Source organism: Gossypium hirsutum, chromosome D07 (genome assembly GCF_007990345.1).
Source record: "Gossypium hirsutum isolate 1008001.06 chromosome D07, Gossypium_hirsutum_v2.1, whole genome shotgun sequence".
In the NCBI taxonomy this organism is placed as follows: Eukaryota; Viridiplantae; Streptophyta; class Magnoliopsida; order Malvales; family Malvaceae; genus Gossypium; species Gossypium hirsutum.
In genome coordinates, this window is record NC_053443.1 from 53,823,687 (window position 1) to 53,848,259 (window position 24,573).

General features: G+C 31.6%; 4 protein-coding genes, 1 long non-coding RNA gene and 1 pseudogene across 6 annotated transcripts; 3 read left to right on the forward strand and 3 right to left on the reverse strand.

Moving 5' to 3' along the window:
- The first annotated feature begins 578 nt into the window (after nt 1–578).
- LOC121219547 (uncharacterized) lies at nt 579–1,482 on the forward strand. The gene is made up of 2 exons (XR_005916392.1): nt 579–701; nt 1,062–1,482. It is a non-coding gene; the product is annotated as an uncharacterized lncRNA (long non-coding RNA).
- Nucleotides 1,483–1,896: 414 nt separating this feature from the next.
- Nucleotides 1,897–2,812, reverse strand: LOC121219546 (dCTP pyrophosphatase 1-like; annotated as a pseudogene).
- Nucleotides 2,813–10,280: 7,468 nt separating this feature from the next.
- Nucleotides 10,281–11,501, reverse strand: LOC107956869 (uncharacterized). Its single transcript, XM_016892357.2, has 3 exons — nt 11,048–11,501; nt 10,802–10,869; nt 10,281–10,725 (listed from the first exon to the last, which is right to left on the reverse strand). The coding sequence occupies exons 1-3, from the start codon at nt 11,109–11,111 to the stop codon at nt 10,531–10,533; spliced, it is 327 nt and encodes a 108-aa protein (XP_016747846.2). The 5' UTR covers nt 11,112–11,501; the 3' UTR covers nt 10,281–10,530.
- Nucleotides 11,502–13,346: 1,845 nt separating this feature from the next.
- Nucleotides 13,347–15,866, forward strand: LOC121219548 (asparagine--tRNA ligase, cytoplasmic 2-like; the record flags this gene model as incomplete). Its single annotated transcript, XM_041097847.1, has 6 exons — nt 13,347–14,036; nt 14,220–14,405; nt 14,665–14,729; nt 14,837–14,966; nt 15,091–15,149; nt 15,323–15,866. Coding segments are annotated over 6 exons (1,314 nt in total), but the record flags the coding sequence as incomplete, so codon positions are not given.
- Nucleotides 15,867–16,219: 353 nt separating this feature from the next.
- On the reverse strand, nt 16,220–17,655 carry LOC107954967 (cysteine-rich repeat secretory protein 55). The gene has a single exon (XM_016890662.2). The coding sequence runs from the start codon at nt 17,291–17,293 to the stop codon at nt 16,418–16,420; it is 876 nt and encodes a 291-aa protein (XP_016746151.1). The 5' UTR covers nt 17,294–17,655; the 3' UTR covers nt 16,220–16,417.
- Nucleotides 17,656–19,692: 2,037 nt separating this feature from the next.
- On the forward strand, nt 19,693–22,666 carry LOC107954968 (ras-related protein RABA5e). Of its 2 annotated transcripts, XM_041097848.1 has the most exons (3): nt 19,693–19,959; nt 20,227–21,352; nt 22,112–22,666. In XM_041097848.1, exons 2-3 carry the CDS (start codon nt 21,013–21,015, stop codon nt 22,423–22,425), a joined length of 654 nt encoding a protein of 217 aa, XP_040953782.1. In that variant the 5' UTR covers nt 19,693–19,959; nt 20,227–21,012; the 3' UTR covers nt 22,426–22,666. The 2 variants fall into 2 exon arrangements, with proteins under 2 accessions (XP_040953782.1, XP_016746152.1); XM_016890663.2 differs by having other exon boundaries at nt 19,699–21,352.
- Nucleotides 22,667–24,573: the final 1,907 nt, after the last annotated feature.

Here is a 24,573-nt window from a genome sequence, read left to right on the forward strand (position 1 = left end):
TTTCCTTTGCTGATTATCTTACTATTTAATTGGAATATTAATTGTAACTGATTTAATGTGCAATTTGATACATGAACTTTAATTTGGTGCAATTATACATATGAAATTTTGACTGTGGTTCAAACTGATACATGAAACTTTAATTTTGATTCAATCATACACATTTAAATAAATAAATACATCAATTTATTTTTATATTTGATAAATATAATTATTATTGTTGTATGCAATATATAAACACAAAATGATGTTATATCAATAATTGAGTTAATAATTCATGAGAATTGGATTAAATCAAAATTTGATGTATCTAATTACACATTAAATTAAAATTGATTTATAATTTTGAGATTTATCCGGATTATTTATGGTTAAAGTACGTAGAGTTTGCATGCATGCCCTCCTCTTGCCTCTCTCTCAGAGATAAGTGCTACGGGATGACTCACAACTCCGAATTATATACTGATTTTATCCCTCAATTTTCTCGTAGATAAAGGAAACAAAATTTTGTTGATAATTTGAACGTTTCTTACGCTAATAAACGTATATATATATCATCTTTACTCATCTCTATCTCCATTTCTTCAATACCCTCACTCTTCGGCTAACCCTTATTTATATTCTTGTGCTCATCTTCCTCACTTCTTTTATTGATCCAAAGAGTGGAGTCACTCAAGTCAAACCCCTGCGGCTGCACCTTGGTAAGCTTTTCAGCTTTCTATTTTGTATCTGCAGATGAGGATGAAACTTTCATATTATTTTTCCTAATCGAATTATCTTATTTTTAAGAGGACAAAACCAAAGATTTATGGGAATATGGTAATAATTACAAGATTCAATTTTATGTACCTTATAAGTTTTTATGAAAAACAGTTGTATTTGAAGTAAATTTGTGAGCAACAATATCACGTGGATGCTTAATCACGCATTGACTTGTTTGTGTTATTGTTGTAGTATTTAATGCAAATTAAGTGGATAGCAGCCTGACAAATGCCATTGTACAAAGAGTTATCATTTTGTGGAAGCATTTTTATATAAACCAAAAACATGTTGTTTGATAGGCACACTTTAATGAGGAGTCCAGTAAGTGAGGGAGATGAATCGATGAAGGCAAAGAAGAATGTGATGGAATCTAAGAAATCCTGCATATGTTCTCCAACAAGCCACGCTGGTTCCTTCAGGTGCCACCTTCATCGAGCCACTGCTGCTCCTACTTTGAGTCAAAACTCACCCAGTTGCTGCATCGGCACACTGGCCAATGCTGCTTTCAAGAAGTTAAATTCCAAGCCACAGGGTGGTCAGGAGGAGCCTATTCTGTCCAGGTTGGGTAGGGCTTCTTCGTCTTTAAAACTGAAACCCATTTCAGAAACCACTCTGCCACCTTAATAAACAATGCCTCTCCTCTCTCTCTCTCTCTCTCTCTCAAGTCACCATCATTCTATTCCAGGTTGTAAATAGCAAAAGAACAAGGTCCCTTTCTTTTTTAAATTATTTTTTTTAATGTTTATAAAGAAGTGGGGACGTATTTGTAAGATAATAAACTAATCTAACTCTTTTTTTAAGAAAAAAAAAGCTTTTATCATCAATGTCCTTTGGGATTGTATCTGAAAGAAGGGGCAAAAACTGAGACTCACAAGGCCGTAGTCAAATTCCATCATGGTTTAGGACATTACTGCAAACCCTGAGTGAGTCCTTTGAATTTAACAATAAAGAATGACGAACTTGATGAGGTTGTACAAGTTATTTGGATCCTAACTACACGTATCTACAGTACCATCAAATCAAATCAGATCTCATTTTTGGATAGATTTAATAAAGGTTAAATTCTGCTATTAGTTCCTATACTTTTTGAACTGATCCATTTTAGTCCTTTTACTTTTTGAATTTTGAAATTTTAACTTTTACCTAAACAATAGCAATTGGTTTTCATATAAATCACATCATATGCTTCCCTTTGTCTGGCCTTTGTGTTGTGTGTTTTTCTTTGGGAGAAAATTTTGATTTCTAGGAAGGGCATCGATATTCCACTGTTTTTATAGAACTTATCCAAAATGCCAAATCCATCAAGTAAAAGATTCGATACAGGGATGGGCCTAAGAAAGGCTCAAACAAAAAAAAAGACACTACAATGGGCTTAACAAGAGTACATGTAGCAGGCTGCAACCCAGCATCGAATGAAGTTCCGCCGAGAGTCGTCATGTAAAGAACTTTTCACCCATTTCAGTATTATATTAACGGTGTTGGGTGCATTTGTTAGAAGCCTTATACTTGATAGCATTAAGTTGAAGCTTGCGCAGAGCAGCTTTCCCAAGATCAATGCCACACATATCAGCCAGCCTGACTAGGTAGAGTAGAACATCGGACAACTCTTCGCCTAGATGTATTCTTTCTTCTTCTTTCTAATCAGGCAATCCTTTTGGGACCTCCCCTTTACATTGAAATATCTCCGACACTTCTCCCACTTCACCAACCTTTTTTTATTGATCACAAACAAGGTTAAATATACACAAGTTATACTTACTGATTGTGTGTATATAAAAAACGAAAATTTAGAAATAAGATGCAAGTATGTATGCATACCAGGGCCAAAAGGAGATTTCTAGGGGTGTGAAAGTGATCCCAGTCCCTTTCCTTGGCAAACTTAGCCATTTTGTGCTTAAGAAAATCAAGACTCACTCTTTCATCAACTTCCTCAACCCCACTCATGACTGTGACTTGAGAGCTAATTAAGAGCAGCTTTTTTCAGAGAAGGATCTTCAAGGTAGATAGATATAAAGGGAGAACTTGGGGGAGGGGGATACTTTTAGGAGTAGTAATAGGCTGCCTTTCGTCTTGAGTCTTAGTAGGGTCAAATATAGGTTTCTATATATGTATCTTACCTTTTACTCATTCAAAGTACAATTTACAAACGTGTATGGGTAGAACCCACGTTGATCCTGGGGAGCCTCGTGTCTTTGTAGAAACACATGTTCTTTATTATTATTTTTTCTTCCATACCTTGTTGCCTTGTTTTATTTTGGCAATAAAAGTGGCTTAGTGCGCACTGCCAAATGCTGGCCCTTTTTAAGTTCCATAATCCATCCCATCGGGAACAGTACCCAACTTATTGAAGGTTCATAATCCTCAATCAGCCTGTTCTAGCTCTCCAAAACCCAATTAATACTTAGCTCTTTGTTTTATTAGTTAATAAAATAGATATAGTAAACCGCAAGTTCCAAACTAAAAGACATGAAGAATTAGAAACACAAAGATCCTGGGATTGTGTTTGATCTTGTTTCCACTTAAATTGATTTTATCTGAATTTCAGAGTCAGTAAGAATCAAATAAAGGGTTTCTATATATGTGCTTCATGACCGACACTTTATGCTTAAAAACCGCACAAAATTTTCTTCCAACTCACTCATCGTTGCAATGAAGCAAAAATTGGGTAAAAATTCAATAAATTAAAGTTATACAAGAGAGGGGAATCAAACTCGGGTTTCAAGGATTAATTCACAAGCTTTTTACCATTAGACCAATAACCCATTCTCATTATAACTTAAAAACATTATCAATTAGAAATTTGGGACGTGACAAGCTTGATTTAGCTAGCCCATGTATTAATATGTAAAATTGTTAAAGTTTTAGAAAGTTTTCATTGTTGTTTTCTTGAATAATTAGGTGTGAAATTGATAGAACTTAAGTTTAGTTTTAGAAAAGGACTAAATTGTAAAGCTTAATTGATGGTTTAGCACATTAGGGATCAAATTGAATAAAATTCAAAATTGCTATGAAATTTTGATGGGAATAAGAAATAAAAAGTCACTAATGAGAATATGTAAAACTAGATTTTAATCCGAAGATCTAGATCAAAAGTCTCTCGTTCTAAGTTTAGGAACTAAACTAATAAATTGCAAATTATGTGTGACTTGGTAATTGAATGTAATTTGATATGAAATGTGATATTGTGTATAGTTGGATTATGATTAGTAGCTAAAGACAACGCAAGGCCGTTGAGAGGGAAAGGAAACGCGAGAGTCGACGACGAGTAACTCGAGTCTTCGATTTGTATTTCTATGGTTCAAATCATTATAATTGTTGCATATTCATATTGTTTTTCATAGTATGATATTGAGGTGAGTTGGAAATGATTGTTTAAATTGAATTTTTATGATTGAGATTGGTTGTCGAAATAGAAGACTAAATTGAATAGAATTGAAAATAGTGTAACTTGATGAAAATATGAAATTGGCCTTGAATTTGGTTGAATCATGTTATGTTATGTAATGAAATGATGAATTGGTTGGTGAATTGAAAATGATGAAATGTAAATTGAGTTATATGATGAATTTGATAATTGGTTACCTTAATAACTGTTTGGGCAGAGTCGGATATAGTTAGCATGCCATAGGATAGATTAAGTAAGTGTTATTTCAACTCTATGTCAATAAGCGCTAGGTGCATTTTCTTGCGGACATTTCAATGAGTGCAGTGTACAACTTTATTTCGATTATACCAATAAGCGTTAGATGCTATCTATTTTTTTCGTACATTTCGATGAGACATTAGGTGCCAAATTGGCATGTTGGTTGGAATCCATATATCCATTCAAGTATGAGTAATGTTACTAGGGAATATAAATTGCAAATTAGTTAATTGATATTTGAAAATGAATTCAATATTATGAAATTGTATTATAGGTACGTATTTACGATATATAATTATAAATAGCATGTGAAAGATCATGCGAACTAATTAAACTAGTTCGAGGGCCGATATAGAATGATAATGGTAGATTTGATTTTGATTCGGGAATGATATACGGGCTCGATTGAATGTAATAAAGTGAAACGTAAGGTGAATGTTAAATAGGTTAAATACATTGGTAAGACCCAAATGGTAGGGAAGTGATGGAGTTGGACGTCGCTGCTGGAATTGGACTAATAATTAGCCTAGTCTACATGGGTTTTGGAGGATCTCTGCTGATGGGTTATATATTTTGGTGCATATTCTAATCTCATTTGGGATTAAAAATATATCTTTAAAAAATATTTTTAAAATAAATAAATAAGAGTATGGCAATTTCTTTGGTATATATATATATATTAATATTTCATAAATTTTTAGAATGAAATCTTAATTTCATAAATAGGGTTTAAATACTATGTATATCACTTTTATAATACTTAAATTTTATTTAATTTTTACTACATCCCAAAGAGAGTATATGTGATCCTTCGAACTCTGTTATAAAATCCCGATTTTTCACTAAAAATATATCAAATACTTCTCCTAAATACAATGGTAAATTAAAAATTTATGCTCTATTTGGTTTTTTAAAAAATTTTATTTTTTTATTTTTTTGTAAATTAGAAAACAAATAAAATTAATTTACAATAAAAAAAATGAAAGCTTATGTAGTACCTATTTCCCTATAAACACTAGAAATTAAAAAAAAAATCCTACATTTATATGGATTTAATTCAAGGTAATAAATTTGATATTTAAAACTTCTCCAAAATGAATAAATAAAAAATAAAGATAATATTTTAACTTTTATATAAGTTTTGAGTTTAGGAAAATTGATTTAAAATGGATATGTTTGTTTACGTATAAAAGGTTTTATGGAAAATGCTTTTGCATTTTCATGTGTTTGTTTCACAGAAAACAACTTGGTTAACGGAAAATAAATTACATGTCAACGTAAAATAAACTAATTTTCCTGTAAAATGACTTACCCTTTTGAAAAATGTAAATTATTTTCCGTAAAATAGCTCCTTTATAGGTAATTTTATTTTTATATAAAAATTAACCTAAATCAAGTTTAATATTATTATATTAAAAATAATTTTTATTTTTATTTTTAAAAAATATTTAAAATATTAATATAAAATATTATTTTTTTCAATATTATTAAACATACATAATTAATTATTTATATTTACTCATATAATAAATTATTAATATAATTAATAAATTATTTAATATTTTAATTTTATTTTAATAATAAATTTTAAAATAGTAATTTTAAATAATATTCTTCACATATTATTGAAAATATTCAACGTTACTATTTTAATAATAAATATTTATTAAAATTATAAATATATTAATAATAAATGTTTTGTAGTATAAAGGTTAAAATATGTCATAAGTCTATGTACTCTTCACAAATTTGCAATTTAGTCTCTATACTTTAATTTTTAAGAATTTAGTCCCTCTACTTTTCATATTTTCAAATCAAGTTGACATTATTAAATTTTTTTATCAATTTTGTTGATGTCACATTTTTAAATAAAAAATACTCACTTAGTAGTCATGTAACTAAAAAATGACGTTGTAATGAATCTGAATTTAACAAAATATTTCTAATATATGCAAAAATAATGTAAAATATAAATTTATAGATATAAAATAAACTCAATTAAACAATGAAAAGATAAGAAAATATCAAATGTAGTTTGTTTCATTGAAAACAACTTTTATGAAATATTTTTAATAAATCTGTCAAACAACAGAAAATATTTTACACATCATCCAAACACCAGAAAATATTAATTTTTTCAAGAAAAAAAATTATTTTTTAGAAATCATTTTCCAGAAATAATCTTCAGTTAAACAAACATACCCTTAAAACAAAACTTATTTTCAACCTTCCCCGTTTACAATGCATCTTTTGTTTTCTATTTTCATATGTTTTTCAAAAATTATTTTTAATTTTTTCTAACTTCTTTCAATATTTTCCATTTTACAAGAAAATTACAGTTGTAATGATTTCTATTTCTTGAAACCAAAGACAGACTTGGTTTTCCTGAGGTAGTTTTGGGAATTTGGATTTTAAATTTGGGTAAATTATAAACATATTCACTTTTGTTTGTCTCAGATTATATTTTAGTCACTTATATTTGAAATGTTACGTTTTAGTCACCCACGTAATCGTTTTGTTACGAAGTGGTCACTTTACCATTAAACCCTGTTACCTCCCTAAAGACAGTCCTATGTGGTAGTCCAAATGAGTTTTAAATACCAACTTGGATGTTCAATTACTGGGGTGAAAATAAGTTTTTAATTTAATAAATTTAATTTGGATTGCTACGTAGGACATCCAAGTTGGCATTTAAAACCCATTAGGACTGCCACGTAGGACCGCCGTTAGGGAGGTAATGGAGCTTAACGGTAGAGTGACCACTTTGTAGCAAAACGATAACGTAAGTGACAAAAACGTAACATTTCAAACATAAGTAACTAAAATGTAACCTGAAGTACTAAACAAAAGTGACTATTTTTATAGTTTACCCTTCAAATTTTGAATTTGGATTTAAATTTGGATTGAATGATAACACATGTAGTAATGTAGCAATAATGGTTGTTTCTTAAACCTATAAATTTGGTGGATGTCTATTTATTAGTGGATTTGAAATTGCTAAGTATTGGTTTTTTGAAGGTACAATTACAAGACTCAATTGCAAATCAATATTTATTGAAAAAGATTCAATATTAATATTTTAATAACAAATATTTATTAAAATGATAAATATATAAACAATAAATGTTTTGTAGTATAAGGGTCTGTTTGATTGAAGGAATTGATTTTCTGGAAAATCATTTCCAACTTTTCCAGCGTTTGATTGGCGGAAAACATTTTCCATTTGGAAAATGAACTCCAAAACAAGGGAAAATGGGTTACATTTTAGAGAAAATGTCTTACCCTTTCAATTTCCGTAAGACATTTTCCGTGTTCTACTCTCTATCGCCTCCTTCATTCATTCCTTCATTTCCGGTAGAAAATTGCTTCTGTTTATCGATTTTCCAGTAACTTGTTTTTTTAATTATTCAATACTTGTTTTTTTAACACAATTATAAATAATTTATTTGATATTAATTTTTTTCAATTTATAACGATTAATATTGTAGCTTAATAATTGAGTATTATTATAAATAAATCATTGCAATATATGTAAAAATAATTTAAAATATAAAAATTTATTAATACATATCAATATATGTAAAAACAATTTTTTCGAAAAATATTTCCAGGAAATCTGCCAAACAGCCGAAAATATTTTACACAGATTCAATCAAACACCAGAAAATATTTTCCAGTAAATCATTTTACAGAAAAGTAAAACATTTTCCTGAAATCATTTTACGGAAAATATTTTACTTGCAATCAAACAGACCCTAAATGTTAAAATATGCCATAACTCTATATACTCTTCATAAATTTAGAATTTAGTCCTTATACTTTTATTTTCAAGAATTCAGTTCATCTACTTTTCAAATTTGAAAATCGAGTCCAATTGTTAACATCCTTAAAATTTTTTGTCAATTTTGTTGATGTCAAATTTTTAAATAAAAAATACTCAGTATTCATGTAATAAAAAAATGACATTATAATGAACATGAATTTAAAAAATATTTTTAATAATGCTAACATCTAAACCTAAATTTTGATATTAAAAGATAAGGCTAACCCAAAAATAAAAGTACATGAACTAAATTTCAAATTTACGAAGAGTACAAGGACTTATGACATATTTTAACTTAGTATAAAAATATGAATATTTTAATTATATAAATATGAGTATTTGTTTAAATAATGCTTAGCTCCATTTATCCCTTACAACCCTAATGTGTCAATATGTACTCTTATATATGTAATATATGTAATTCAAATTAAGTTTTAATTAAGTATTATTTATCATTAAGTTTATATATGACATTGATTATTACAAAATATTTTCTTATTATAAAATAAATTTCATTTGTTAAAAGAAAATTGCACTATAATATTGTATAACAAATATATTTATGTCGTATTTGTTTTACAAAGAACAATGTAAAATATAAATTTATAGACATAAAATAATCTCAATTAAATAATGCAAAGATAAGAATATCTTAAATGTATGTTTGTTTTATTGAAAACAGTTTTTATGAAATATTTTCAAGAAATTTGCCAAATAACAGAAAATATTTTACATAGATTCACCCAAACACCAAAAAATAATATTAGTTTTTCCAAAAATCATTTTTCATTTTTAGTGAAACAAATCGAACCAAAATAGCAAATGAAATCCAAATTTACAAATATTTGATCTCAAAATATACATGCATGAATAATTTTACTAAGATTAATATATGCTCTAAGTTCTTATACTTTTCGTACATTTAGAATGCAGTCCCTTTAGTCCTACTTTTTGGACTTACGAATGTAACTCTATTTGTTAACATTGTTAAAGTTCTTTTGTTAAATTTAAAAAATGCACGAATTATTATAATTACAAAATTTATATATATATATTTGATACAAATACTAAATATATAGCAAATGAAATCCAAAATTCTCAAATATATTATAAATATTTCTACTAAAGTTAACATATGCTCTAAGTACTCTTCGTATATTTAGAATGTAAATTCCTTCTTTTTATTTCAAAGATTTTAATTCCTTTACTTTTTGATCTTAAAAATGTAACTTTATTTCTTTTATTAAATTTATCCAAACTCACTGTTCACATATGCACACACCAGAGTACCATACAGGTTAACTTCTTTATACATGGGTTAAAGTAATTGCATTGCATTTTAGTGATGCTGGTTTGGACTTTTTATAGGCCTGAACCGTACAAAACGGGTGGCATAGCATAGCCCCACAAAAGCACTAGAGTATTGATTACTGGGAACTCTTTTAGTGTGTGAAAATGGTGATCACCAGAATATTCTCAAAACTGCAAGAAAGCCAAACGCAATCAAGCATATATAAATGTTGGTGGGTCTTGCTTGTTTCTGTATATTACTCAGTTTCTGCCATTGTTGGTTTAAATTGAAATTGAATAGATTCAAAAGAAGGTGCCCATGTGAATTTTTTGTTAGCTTATGTTTTAATATTAGGGACCACTGCCACATGCCAACTTGCAGACCCATTGACCCCCCCTCACTTCAAAAACTCTTAAACCCCCTCTCTTCTCCAAAACCCTAACACCATAGCTCATATTTTTGCTTAGTGTCTCCTACACAGTCTGCTTCTTTTTTGTTCCCAATACGAAGATATTGCAGATAATGCTTCTCATTTGGAGTCTACATTTGGTATGTGATTTCAGTTCTTTAGTAGCGTAGCATGTGTTTATGGGCTAAGTCTTACTAAATTATGAGACTCAAGTTTTACTTAAATTATATTTTTTTATTATATTATAAGCTTTTCCTAATAAAGGAAAAGGATAAGTTTATCTAGTGTTAATTGAATAGTTGAGATGGAATATTTTGGTATTGAAGCCATGGTCAAAGGTTGAGTCAAGTCCTAAAGGGGTGAATATTGAGGCACTTGCTCTCAAATCAACTTTATAAACCTTTACATAACAAGAAGCCAAGAAAGGGAATTAATGATACACATTCCAGCTTTCTTTCATGATAGCAGGAAATTCTTGATGTGCCAAAAAAGTAAACCAGAAAACTACTGAGAGGAAATAATAGTATTTGAATATAGAAGGGAATCTAGTTTCTAATACGCTGTTTGATTCTAAACCAGTAAACTTAGAACCATATCTGGTTTCATGTCCTATGGCAAACACATTTGTAGTGGTAAGCACTATTGATTGGGTCGTTTCCTTCAACTGGAACTTGCTCAGCTCTGCATTTGTATTTGCATCCTCTACATTCGTTAAAAGTGCAAGTAGGGGCTGTGGATCCAATCATCAATCTCCTTGAATTCCTATCCATTTTTGCTTCATTGCTGCCTTGTGTTGCCTGAAAGAAGTAAAGCAAATAAATACAGGCATTTTAGATATACACGAAATGAAGCTAATAAGCCTAATCCCCGTACTTGCATATGCAATGGAGGAGATTGATAGGTCCCTTGTTGGAATGGAAGTATTAGTTGAGTTCTAGATCCTGCAAAATTGGAACCATCCATAAGCATATAATAACAAGTAACCAAAATATGACATGAAAACAAAACAAAAGCTACTTTTTTTAGCAAGAAAATGGAAGGAAATCCCTGATTTATGCATTTCCTACATTAAAGGCCTGGTAAAGAAAGATGGCTACAAGGCAAGGAGAAGAATATGACCTTGTGCTACAAGGAAGAAGGTGAAGAGTAGCAAAGGTAAGTAGCTCAGTTTAATGTTGGCCATTTCTCCACTTTGTATTGGAAGTACACATAAGAAGGTGATATATATGAAGTTTTAGGGCAGCATATATGAAGGAAGGGGTGAGAGAGAGTTGTGGTCAAGTAATGACCATAAGCGATAGACTGTCAAATCATTCAGTGACTCAGAGGGGCACACTGCAACACCTAAAAGGGGTCCCCAAAACACCCAAATAGACAGATTGCTTGTTGGAGCTAAAAGGGGGAGTTTGATATCTTGGGGGGTGTGGGGTGGAACTATTGACGTTTGGTCTACATTCTACATTTTGGAAAGCATTTGTTCACATAAGATGAATGAAGGTAGCTACTCACCCACCAAAATGAACCACCCTGGACTTCCAAACTTTGGTTACTGGGAAGAAAATAGCCATAGAAATGATCATATGACTGAATAGCGTATTTGGTATGCTCCAAACACTTGTTAACTACATAACAACACATTTATATATGGGTTCAAATAATAATAATAATAATACAGATTTGGTTAACTCAGTTGAAAATATGTGGCAGCAATAACTTTCATAAAAAATATTGATACATGGGGAATGATGAAACTTGTCCCCCACCCCAACCTAAAGAAATAAACTCATTTAGCTAAAGAATGAAAGCGTAGGATCTTGGTTCCACAAATCCCAAGCAGCTGATGAACATATTTTTTCAGGCTATAAATGAGATGGGTTTTTGAAGTTGGTGCAATAGTCAAAACTGTTGCCTAACAATGTAGAGGGGTTGCCAAGCGTGGTGAAGTATGGGTGGGGATTGGAGGCTGGCAGCCATGTGTTGTGACTGCACTTTACCCTCTCATGCTACATCCTCTCCCACATCTGCCACCTGTTCATATTCTTCCTACCTTTGCTCATCATCTCAGATTCTCTTTCCTTTGTCTTTTCTGGGCATCTCCTTTAGTTTAATGCATATTAAAATGTTTTTTTTATCTAAATAATATAAAAAATTAATTACAAAAATACATAAGTTATAAATTATTTACGACAATGATTGTTTTAATCTAAAAATAGGTGCCAGCCGCACCAGTTAAAAAATAATATTTTAATAAAATAAATAAAATAATATTTTAATGTAAAAATGGGTATATATAAATAATATATATGTGTTCTTGACTTCTTGTGTATATATAAAAAAATGTTTTTCTTTTTTATAATAAAATGAAACGAAATGAGAGCATATTATGCATTACAGATGTAATAAAAATTCCAAAACAGTAGCACTAGTGCACTACCATTGTAAGAGTACATATCTAAAAACATTGGGCCAACATGGGTCTAAACTCTACACTATGGATCTTGGAGGTAGGCTGTAAGCACAAATTAATAATAAATTTAATCTTTGAAGTTTATATTTTTTTATTAAATTGATTTTTAATTTTTTAGTTAAATTTAATAATTAATTTTTTAATAAGAGTTAAATCGATTTTTATAACAAAAATATTTATTAAAACACTAATTCTTTTTGAAAAATTGGATCTTTGTCCAACGGATCACACCTACCAAGAAAAAATATTTTGTTTTGGTTCGACCTATAACCCCATATGAAATACCGAACGGTCTATATTTAGAAGTACTCGTCCTCCAGGATCCATTTCGGGAAAAAAATAATACGCAACTTTGAGCTGTCAATTATATCCTTCATAGAAATGGCAAACCGACTCGGAGAATTTCTGACACAAGTATTCAACTTGTTCAAACTTGTTTAGTGTTGAGTTGGGATCAAGACAACAAAAATTCTTTCGTCGAAGAGGTCTGTGCTTCATTTGTTGAAATAAGGACAAATGGTTTGATTCGAGATTTCTTGAGAATTGACTTAGTGAAATCTCATATTTTTTATATCAGAAAACGAAATGATCTGTCAGGTTCAAAATTGAATTATGATAATAGGTCAGATCGTACCAATAAAAATCCGTTTTATTCTATTTATTCCAACGCAAGGATTCAACAATCGTTTAGTCAAAATTTAACATTGACATGTCACTACTTATTTTATATGTTAGGTCAATATATTATTTAAAAATTATAAAAATAAAAAATAAATCAGAATTCAAAAGAATTTACAAAAATATTCTTAAAAATTCAAAAAAATACATAAATAATTATATATTTAAAAATTTAACATTTTAATTGATATTTAACCATTCATAATTGAAATCCGAGTTGAAGTTGGGGGAATGGAAGTTCCCGTGGATATCCAACACAACAAGAATGCCTAACTTTGCCGCCAACTCTTTCCCTTATTCCTCTTTCATTACGTACCCAAGAAAACATGTCAATCAACCCAATATGCTCCTTATATCATATGCTATGCATTGCAGGTGTCATCTATTACACGAATTCGAAGTACCCTAGATTTTGCAACCCACACATTCTTCCAGAAATATGGTTTCCTACATGTGCAAGTGCCAATCATCACAGCTACAGACACTGGAGGGTTTAGTGAAAAGTTTCAGGTTACAACTCTTTTGGGAAAAACAAGCAAGGAAGAGAAGCCGGTCGGTGTTAGTGATGCTGATGTTGTTAGCCTTGAAACTGTTAAGGCAGCTATTAAGGAGAAATCAGGGGTAGTTAAACAACTCAAGAGAAGTGACAGCAATAGAGAGTCACTTATTGTAGCAGTTCAGGATCTGCAGAAAACAAATGAATTAGCACGACAGATCGAAGCAAGAGAAAAATCCAAACCAGTAACTGCAGTGAAGCTTGACTTACTGAACTTCAATGATGATTTCTTTGGTCGCCCTAGTTATTTAACTGTCTCTGGTCACTTTCATTTGGAGAGCTATGCATCTGATATTGGAAATGTCTACTCATTCGGACCCAGATTTCAAGCTGATAAAACAGTGTCCTCCAAACATGTGGCTGAAATGTGGACTGTTGAGGTAGAAATGGCTTTCTCACAGTTAGGGGTAAGACTTTGAATACTCAAGGCTCACGTATGTTATGTAAATTAGATCTTTGATGATAAAAATGCAGTGATCTTCATGTTTACGTGTTAAAATATCTAAACTGAAACATATTTATTACATATTCAACTTGAATGAATTTTCATATATTAAGGTCTCATTGATATCCTCCATTGGAGTTTCCAGGACGCTATGAAATGTGCAGAGGACTATTTCAAATTTCTCTGCAAATGGATATTGGATAACTGTCCAGAAGACATGAAGTTTGTCTCAAAAAGAATTGACAAAACTATTACTCTTCGTCTTGAATACATGACGACAAGTTCTTATGACAAGATTTCCTATAGAGAGGCAGTAGAAATTTTGAGAAAGGTAAACTTGGACACCATGTACTTCCTATATTTTAGCCCCCATATGTTGCTCATACTATCTATTTTCTTAAAATACTCATGTCTGTCATTCGTTGCACAGGGATATATCCCTCCAATGATTGGTCAAGTAGATAAGAAAACTTTTAAAAATTTAAGCATTCCGAATTACATTAGATTAGACCATTAAACATTTCAATCACATCTATAGCAACTTCGATCTGACTGAATTAGTTTTAATTTAATTTATTCTTCAACATCAGGTCCCAGATAAGGCTTTTGAAACACAACTACAGTGGGGCGTCCCTTTGACAGCCGAACATCTAAGGTATGTATAATGTGGCTATTGATCTAGACATGCCAAATGCAAGATCATAATTGGACGAAGACATTTCCTATGAGTTTGGTTCCTACTATCCATTTACTCAATGGCAGCTACTTGGCCGATGATCACTATCAGAGGCCTGTAATTATTTATGATTATCCAAAAGCAGTTAAGCCATTTTATGTATGCTTGAATGAAGATGGAAAAACAGTTGCGGCCTTTGAGCTGGTTGTACCCAAGGTAAGTCTAAATTTTATTAAGAGGTGAAGAACATCTGAAAAGTCAAAACAAATATCTTCAAGCACCAAAAAGTTATGTGCTGGTTCAGAAAGATTATAACAGGGAGCCAAAATTGTATGTGCAGATTGGAACAGTGATAACAGGGAGCCAAAATGAAGAGAGCTTTAACGTGCTAAATACAAGGTAATGTCATCCTCGTTAGTCTACTACAAATGTTGGGAAATTGTGGATCCAAATGAAATTGGCAAAACAGCAAAACACTATTTGCAGAATTATTAGCAGACTGACTATTCTCGATATTTTCTCATTGATGCAAAAACAATATCTTATTTTCAGCTATGGTTTTGTGATTTCAGGATCACGGAATTTGACTTGTCAATAGATCAATATGAATGGTACCTAGATCTTCGCCGGCATGGAACCGTCAAGCACTCTGGATTTAGCCTACGGTTTGACCTGATGGTTCTCCTTACCACCGGCCTCATTGATGTCAGAGATGTAATTCCTTTTCCTAGAAGTCACGGCAAAGCCAACAGCTAAGGTCCTTTAATGTAGTGTGATTAGGGGCTAAAACTTAAAAGCTGAATTTACAAAATTGAATATTGTGTAAGGTTGTTCTGATCCTATTGATCGAGTCTTAAATCGATTGGTATCAGCATTATTGTCAGTGTAAGAGAACATGGATTTAAGGTGTTGAAGCATATTATCCTCATGTATAAAAGTTGAGAGAGGCTATTGATAGTTGTAGACATTATATCAAATATATACATAGAAAAATTACAATATTATATAATAGAAGAGCATACCAGATTGAGCCAAAATTCATGGTCTGCAAGCGGTCCATCTAATTAATTAACGAGGCACCCCACCAAGGACCAATGTATAAAAAATAGGAAATTTTTTCTTCTTAAGGATTATAATTGGCTAATATATTAGATAAGCCCTTGAACTTTGTTCCTTTATTTAAATAAAGCCTTCTATATTTTTATTACATCCAAATAAGCTCTTGTACCTTTTTAAAACTTTAATTGATATTTGAATAAGTCCTTAAACTTTCACATATATCCAACTATAACCCATAATTATGTAAATCTTTAACATTTGATATTGTCTAAAACTGAAGTTGATGTTTCTTTCTCATATTTTTAATTACTATATACCTTTAATTGTGATCTTCATGGAACTAATGAATAATTAAAAATCATTTGATTATAAACAATCCATTGAAGTGAAGAAGAAAATTAAAATAGATATGTATGGCAATTAAACGTCCAAGAGGGCGTGTGATATGGTTCAACTTGCTTGTATCCCACACAAAGTTGTGTAAACATCAGATATACCAAATGCAAAATGCAAGAAACATCTTAATCTTACAGCTAAAGATCACTCTTATTGACACTGATTACACAGTTTATTAAATGAAAACAAACTGATTTTAGCATACCACAACACTAGTGATGAACTATCTTCACTGTTTTGCCAAATGAGGTGCCATTGTTGGAATCAAGTGGGAAGAAAAAGGGGTAAAGCTCGTACCGGACATAACAACTACTGTATAGGACCCGACAGCCCTTCTTGCTGTCACAAAAGTTTGGGAAATTTCCAACAGCAATTGCAAGGCATTGAGCACAATCTATCTGAGATAAGTCCCTTGTACATTGCACCAATGCATATAGGGTCAAAAATTGTGACAGTTTGGTCTTACCTTTTCCAAGCCCTTCATTCTTTGGCATGACAGCTTCTGATCTAATTCTGTCCATCAGAGCTCCAAGTTCTTTGTTGAAACTTTGAGGGTCCGTAACATTTTCAACATTATAGTAAAATATACCAAACGAGGTGTCAACTTTTCCAACAAAATTATCATTGCTGTACCGTAGAAAGCAATAGTCGTACCAAATCCTTGCATCAGCTTGATTCGAACAGCGTTGGCGTACTTCCTTCGCAGCGTCTTGTATGCAACTTGAACAATCTTTATTACTAACATCCCCTCTGCATTGAGCAAGACCGTAGACTTTATCAGGGTCTTTACCTGAGGAACTCACAACATAACCAGTTAAGGGAGTTTTAGAGACTAGTTCAGCCAACAATCGATCAATGTTTAAAGATATTTGGCTACTGCTACTTATGTTGGTGTTTTCATTGCAAAAGTTCCCCAAAGGATCAGCCCTGCAACTACTTACAAACAATGAAACAAGAAGCATATATAACAAATTCATGATGATTTTTTTTCCTTGCAAACTGGATGCTACCTTTTGGTGTTCAGCTTTCTTATAAATGGCCCTTGGGATTGGAAAGGCTGAGTATGTGGGAAAACAAGAGGCAGACATTCTTGACTACATGTGTGTTCCAAAGTCACCACAACAAGTGGAAACCATGGATCATTGTTTCTAGAAAGTCTTTCCGGTTGATTTTTTCTCAGTGACCAAACAGGTAAGCTTCATAAACTAATAATAATCTGGATAGGTGCTTCATGGGATAAAATTATTAACAATAATCATTTTCCTCCTACAACTTGTACAATGGTCAATGGGGAATCTAATCATGTTCCACTAAAACAGCATAAGATACGGAATCTTGGAGTTAAACATGCTAGTGGAATTAAACAGTTGAAGCCATTTTTGTTGATATTTAAGCCACAGTTCTGATTGGCTATAATGAAGAGAAAAAGAAAACAAAGGAAGGATCGCAAGCTTTCATGTAAACTATTCCTCGAAAGACCACAATTTATAGCTTTGTTGACTTCCAAACTGGTAAAACTTCCAGGCTTTAGTCAACCCTGATAATAAATTTAAATGAATGAAAAACTAGCTAGTGGAATTAATCATGGCGTAAGAAAGTCAATAATGGACTTTATTGTTAATAACGTATGTAATGTGTGTGTTGACACCGCTTTTTTTTATTGAAAATGGGGTCGACTTAAGTTTTGAAAAATAAAACGAGAGTCGACACCAATCCTTTTTTATAGGATGTAATTGAATTACCTTAAAAAATAATTATTTTTAATAAACGGTTTAATTTTATTAAAACAATAAATTTGGTCTACGAAATTCAAAAAAAATGAGTTCGAGAGTCGGTTACGCACGAGAAAGAATTAGCACCCTTAATACGCCCAAAATTGATACCTAGTTGATTACTTAATGTCTTAATATCGAAAATTAAAAACTTTAAAGAGATTTAAAATATGATCATTTGTTTTAAAAAAACTTATATGAAAAGAGATACTCGTTAAGATCCTCTCATTTCGGAATGAGAAAATGTCACACCCAATGAGTTAGGGCACGATATTTTGCCTCTTCGAAAATGAGCTTATCTAAGAACTCGCACAATTAAATTTAAAAGAATATTCAATTGTTTATGTCATATAAAAAAAATCACAACCAAATATGTTAACGCACGATTTCTCGAAATACTAAACATTAAATATTACCTTTATTTATTTTATTATTATTTTTTGAAAATCCTCATCTCCAAAGAATATCACGTCATATCCAACGCATTAGAACATAACATATTAAATTCTCGATAACGAGCTTTTATTCATGCTTTTTATAAAAGAGTAGTCTCGATTATTTAGATTCAACGAAAAAAATCAAATCACAACACGTTAAGACTCGATTCTTTCGGAGATCCCAATACCGAATATTACTTTTATTTTTCAAAATTTTTTCTTTTTTTATGAATTTGGGTAAAAAATTAATGCAATATTAAATTTGATATATGAACAAATGCCACATTAATAAATGACAATTGTGGATACGATAATATGAGCATAAATAATATGAGAAAAATAAAATAAATAAAAGGACAAATCAGTATCGTGCAAGATAATAAGTATATAAACAAATAAAATTAAAACATTCTCTCAAAATAATAATGAAAATAAATAAATAAATAAAATGAATAAAATATAAAAATGTAAAAAGATATATATATAAAATTATAAAATATAAAAATTATATTTATGAAAATTAAAAAAATGTGTATAGATATATATAAAGATACGCATATAAGTTATGAAATTAAAAAAAAATGTAAGTACGTGTATGTGTATGTGTATATATATATAAGTAAATTATGAAAGTATGTACGTGTATATATAATGAAGCTTGGGATCAAAAGTAAACATAAATACATGGTGATAATAATAAATAAGAAACACAATAAATAATCGTGCATTAATAAATGAACAGTAATATTAAATAGATAAATAATAATAATAAAATAATAGTAGTAGTAAAAATAAAAAAAATAAAAAAATAACAGTATTAAACATAATAATTATAGTAAAAATAATGATAACATTATTAAAATTAATTAATTTAATAGCAAAAATATAACAAAAAGGGACTAATTTAAACTGAAAACAGAACTTTGGGGTCTAAATCGCAAATAAATTAAAAAAGGGAGTGGCTCGGGACTGAAATAGAACGTGCTGAATGTACGAGGGACCGATCAGGCATTATTCCCCAATCCTAAAGTGCAGCGTTCCAACACAGACCAGAACGAAACAAGCATAAAATTTATGGGGCCAACATATAAAAACAATAGAAATAAAAAGGACTAAACTAAAACAAACAAAAAATACGGGAGGACTAAGGGCGTAAATAGCCCAACAAATGAAAACACGCGGATCCTCCTGGTAATGGGTCGGGTCATGCGCGGGTCGCGCAAAACGGCGCCGTTTTGGCGCTGAGACCCCCAAATATAAAAAAAACCAAAAAAAATCAGTTTCATCTCATTTTTTTTAAAACAGAGAGCAAAAGCTCTCTCTCTCAGGCTTGTAATCCGGCCATGGTTACCGGCCGTAGCGCCACCGCGGACGGTGGCCGGCGTTGCGCGAAAGGAGCGTTTCAGCCCCGTTTCAAAGCACACACGAAGGCCAGGCCCTCTTAGTCCGAAAAAAGCCCAAAAGAATAAACCCTTCACCACCCTTTTTAACTCGATTCCGGCGACTAAAGGGGACTTCCGGCGCCGAGGCCTCGTGATCCTTTAGGTGAGTCCCTCTTCCTTTTTATTCTATTATTTAGTATGTAAAAGAAAAAAAATTAAAATAAAATAGAAAAAAATTAAAATGATTCGAAACAAGAAAGTAAAATCTTCTCAAATCTGTTCTGTTTTTGTTTTTTTTATTTAATGTTCGTGAAGAAAAAAAAAGGGAGGGGAGAACCCCGGTACAAGTGATTTGCTATGGCTTTATAGCCATTTTTACATTATTTTTTTTATCTATTTTGCTTGTCACTTCTGCCTTAATTTCTTGCAGGTGGAGCAGGTAAGGACGGATGTGACCGTGGCGGTGCAAGTGGCGGTGGCAGAGGAGTTGATGAGCGGCAGAGGGTAGGTGCGGCGCTAGGGTTAGGTGCAATAGAGGCTAGGGTTTTTTGAAAATGTTTTAGTTTTGGGCTTGTTGGGCCTTTAGTTTTTTTGGGCTGTAATTTATTATTTTGAGTTAGGTCTGTTTTAGGGTATTGGGTTTGATTTAAGGTTTGGGTAGCTGGGTTTTTGGGCCCCGGGCAAATTTGGGCTTGTACAGTGTGTATATATATACACCATACTAATTTAAAATTATAGTTATTGAATGTGATATCATTAAGAAATTATAGTAATAAATGATTTGTATTGTTGGATGACCCTCAAAATTTAATAAGGATGGCCATAAATGAACCGACCTTAGCAAAATCTTGGACCAAACCTAGCGTTTGGTCTCAACAAAAGAAAGTAATATGTTTAAATTGAATGATTAAGAAAGGGAAATCACACTAAGTATTTGCCAATCTCCATGTAATTACCTACCCGACCAAACCCCATAATGTTGAGTAAATCCGCTTAACTAAAAGCCCACATAGCCCCCCCCCCCAACTATTTCTACAAAAGCCCACAAATCCCAAAATCACCGCAAGTTCCATCAAAACCCCGCCAATTACGCACCTTGTCCGTCGCCTACCATTTTTATACACTCCCCCTGCTTTAAAGTTAAATCCCATTTCACACATCTCAGACGAGAAATACAAATACCCATTTCACTACCATCAAACCACATCCCACAGACATGGGTGCCCACGAAGAAGAAGCCGGAGGTGAAGAGTACTTGTTTAAGATCGTGCTGATCGGTGACTCAGCTGTGGGAAAATCGAACCTTTTGTCACGTTTTGCTAGGAACGAGTTCGACAATAACTCAAAGGCAACTATTGGAGTAGAGTTCCAAACCCAATGCGTGGAAATTGATGGGAAAGAAGTTAAAGCACAGATCTGGGACACCGCTGGTCAAGAAAGGTTTCGAGCTGTTACTTCTGCTTACTATAGAGGAGCTGTTGGTGCTCTTATTGTTTATGATATTACTAGGAGGAGTAGCTTTGACAGCATTAAACGTTGGCTTGATGAACTTACCAGTAAGTTTCAATCTTTATCTTCTTTCCTCCTGTTTTTGTAATCTTTATTGTTTTTTTATTGAATCATTGTTTCTGCCATGGCAAGAATGTAGAATTGAATTATAGTAATCATAGAGAGACTCTGCTTAAGTCAATAAAATTCAGATCTTTTTTCTCTGGAATGGATGTTTGCTGTCATATAGGAAGGCTCCACTAGAGAAAATTTCTAAAATTGCAGATCCAAGTGGGGATGGATGACAAAACCCAAATTTCCATAATGTGTTCAGAATGGCATAAAGTTCTTAGGGTTGTCAGTGTTTTTGAGTTCTGACTGTTATAAACTTTTTCTTAATGTCTAGCTTACTTTTCTTTTGATTGGGAAAATGCGTTATACTCACCATTGTTTCTTTTTGGAGTGATTGTGCCTTCGCATTTTGGTGGGGTCTGTTGTGTAAATGCCCCTTTTCTCAGTTTACGACTTTTAATTCAGTTGGTTCGTGCAATCATCCCTAAAATGTAAAATTTTAGTATTTACATTTTCTTTATCTATTCTTAGATTTAAGATCTTTATACCAAAAAGCTCTTTTTTTTAGATTCTATGCAAAAAGTTAGTACCTGCCCATGGTTCTTCTTGGTCTAGGAAAAAGAGGAATTGTTTAAGCTATGAGAAAAAATATGTTCCCAGAAAAGTTTTCACTTTCTAGGAAACTCAACTAAATGGCATTCATTTGTTTAATTCAAGTAAAAAAAATTGAACCTTATTGTAATTAATCCTTGCAGCTCATTGTGATACTACATTGACAAGAATGCTGGTGGGGAACAAATGTGATTTGGAGAACATAAGAGATGTAAGTGTGGAGGAAGGCAAAAGCCTCGCAGAGGAAGAAGGCTTGTTCTTCCTGGAGACGTCTGCCCTCGAATCTACTAACGTTCAGACTGCTTTCGAGATCGTTATCCGGGAAATCTACAACAATGTAAGCCGAAAAGCCCTAAACTCTGATTCATATAAAGGCGAGTTGTCTGGGAATAAAGTCACCCTGGTCAAGGATGGGGCAAATGCTTCCAAGACGGGTTTCTCCTGCTGTGCCAGATGATCTTTGGTCCTCCGTATTGCAGAGAAGCCACCTGTTTCCACTCTTCTAAGTCCTGGTGTGTCAATTTTGGAGCTTTCTCAAATTTTCTTTTTTAAGGTTTGTTATAGTTAAAACATAAGACTGCATTTATGTTCTTATATATATATACTCTTTTACAAGCCAAAAGATTTCCATAAAGTAGAGCCCATGTTTCCCAGACATTGATGACATATATTTGAAGGATTATATTTTTATATCTGAATTCGAATGTGTTTAGACACAAATGTTCTAAAGAACACCAAAAACAGAACCAGGCTTGAACACAGTCGAGTTCTTAAATTCACATCCATAACATACTTAGTCCTTGATTTTTTAACAGTTACACTTTCATATTCTAGTTTTCAGAATTGTAAGTTCTTACATAATGTAAATTAGTCCTAAAACTCAAGTTTTCAAATCTTTACAATTTAACCCCTATAGTTTCAAACATTACTATTTTGTGCTCAATTTTCCAAATTTTCATATTTCATAATCATATAATTTAGTTACTACATCAATTTTTCATATTTCACTACTCAAACCCTTAGAATTAAAAAAATTAAAAATTTTACAATTTGGTCCTTACTTCAATTTTTTATGAAATTAAATCATTTTTCAACTTACTCATCCAAATAATATTCAAAATAAATATTTTCAACTTAATTAAACATAAATTTATAGATATAAATTTATATTCCCTAACGTACAAAATTAATAATTAAGCTTAATTAAGTAAATTAAGATTTAATAAAACTAAAACATGATTAATAAAATATCAAATGTATGTTTGTTTCATTGAAAACAATTTTTACGAAATATTTTAAGGAAATCCACTAAACAACAGAAAATATTTTACACAGATTCATCTAAAAACTAAAAAATATTAGTTTTTCCAGAAATCATTTGAGAAGTCATTTTCAATAAAACAAATGGAGTCTAAGCTCAATTGGCATGGGCATAATTATCAATGCATGAAGACTTGAGTTTGAGTGCGTTAAAACGCATTATCCTTTTATTTAAATTGATAATTATTTTTATTTATTGTTAGTGGTCACTTTCATATGGAGTACAAAAAATTGTTTTCAGTTTCAATATAAATTGGTCCACTGACCACAAGCGTGGATTCATGACTGGATAGGAAAGCAACATCATTTTGGCGAAATGGGGAAAACAGAGTATGATTCTTTTAGAGCTCATCTGCCTGGCGTGCCCCCAAAACACATGATCCTAAATTAAAACTTGAGTGCTTCGGTTTAGCTCCCCAGTCCCCACTATGCCTCTGCCCAGTTCCCATGTTTTGCAGTACCTAATCGCAAACCCTATGTTCAATGGTTGCTTTGAATTCTGCAATGGGCATCTATGAATGCTTTTGTAGTTTTACTCCTTTTCCTTTTTGTTTGTTTCCATTAAGAAAATGAAAGAAGGAATAAATTTTCAATTTCTTGAATTAAATTATAAAATACCCTAAAAATTATTATGAATCTTGTAGACCTTTCATTGGACTAGTTTGCAAACAATCCGCAACTCACATCTTGTGATGCACCCCTTGAGGGACCAATAAAGTTTTATTGTTTATATGATCTCAAGGATAAAGATGTCAAAGAAGGATAATTTACGACACAGACAGGAATACACAATGCATACCATGGTGACAACTGATCTATAACAATAGTACTCATTGGACACCTGACCATTGACACTTGGTCAACCTGCACAACCATATAGAGATCACTATATAGGCCGTCACACAACACTATAAGACAGGAAGCAACCCAATATTTAAGCTTGGGTATAGATTCTTATCATATCTACTATTTTTGATACAATGCTTATAATTATTCATAGCCCCTTCTCAACCCTTAAATAGGAGGATAATGCGCTCCTGCGCACTCAAATTTACGTTTTTTTACACTGGCAACAATATCGATATCAGTCGAGCTAAAACTTAATTGACAAACATAATAGTAGTAGTAGAAATTAAAAAAAAATTAGTTTTTTTTCGTTGTTGCAAAAAAATTGTAGTTGAAAATTAAAATGCCCTTTTTAGACATAATAGTAGCAATAGAAAGTAAAAAATTAGTTAAATTATATAATATTTAAATAATTTAACATAATGATACATTAAATATA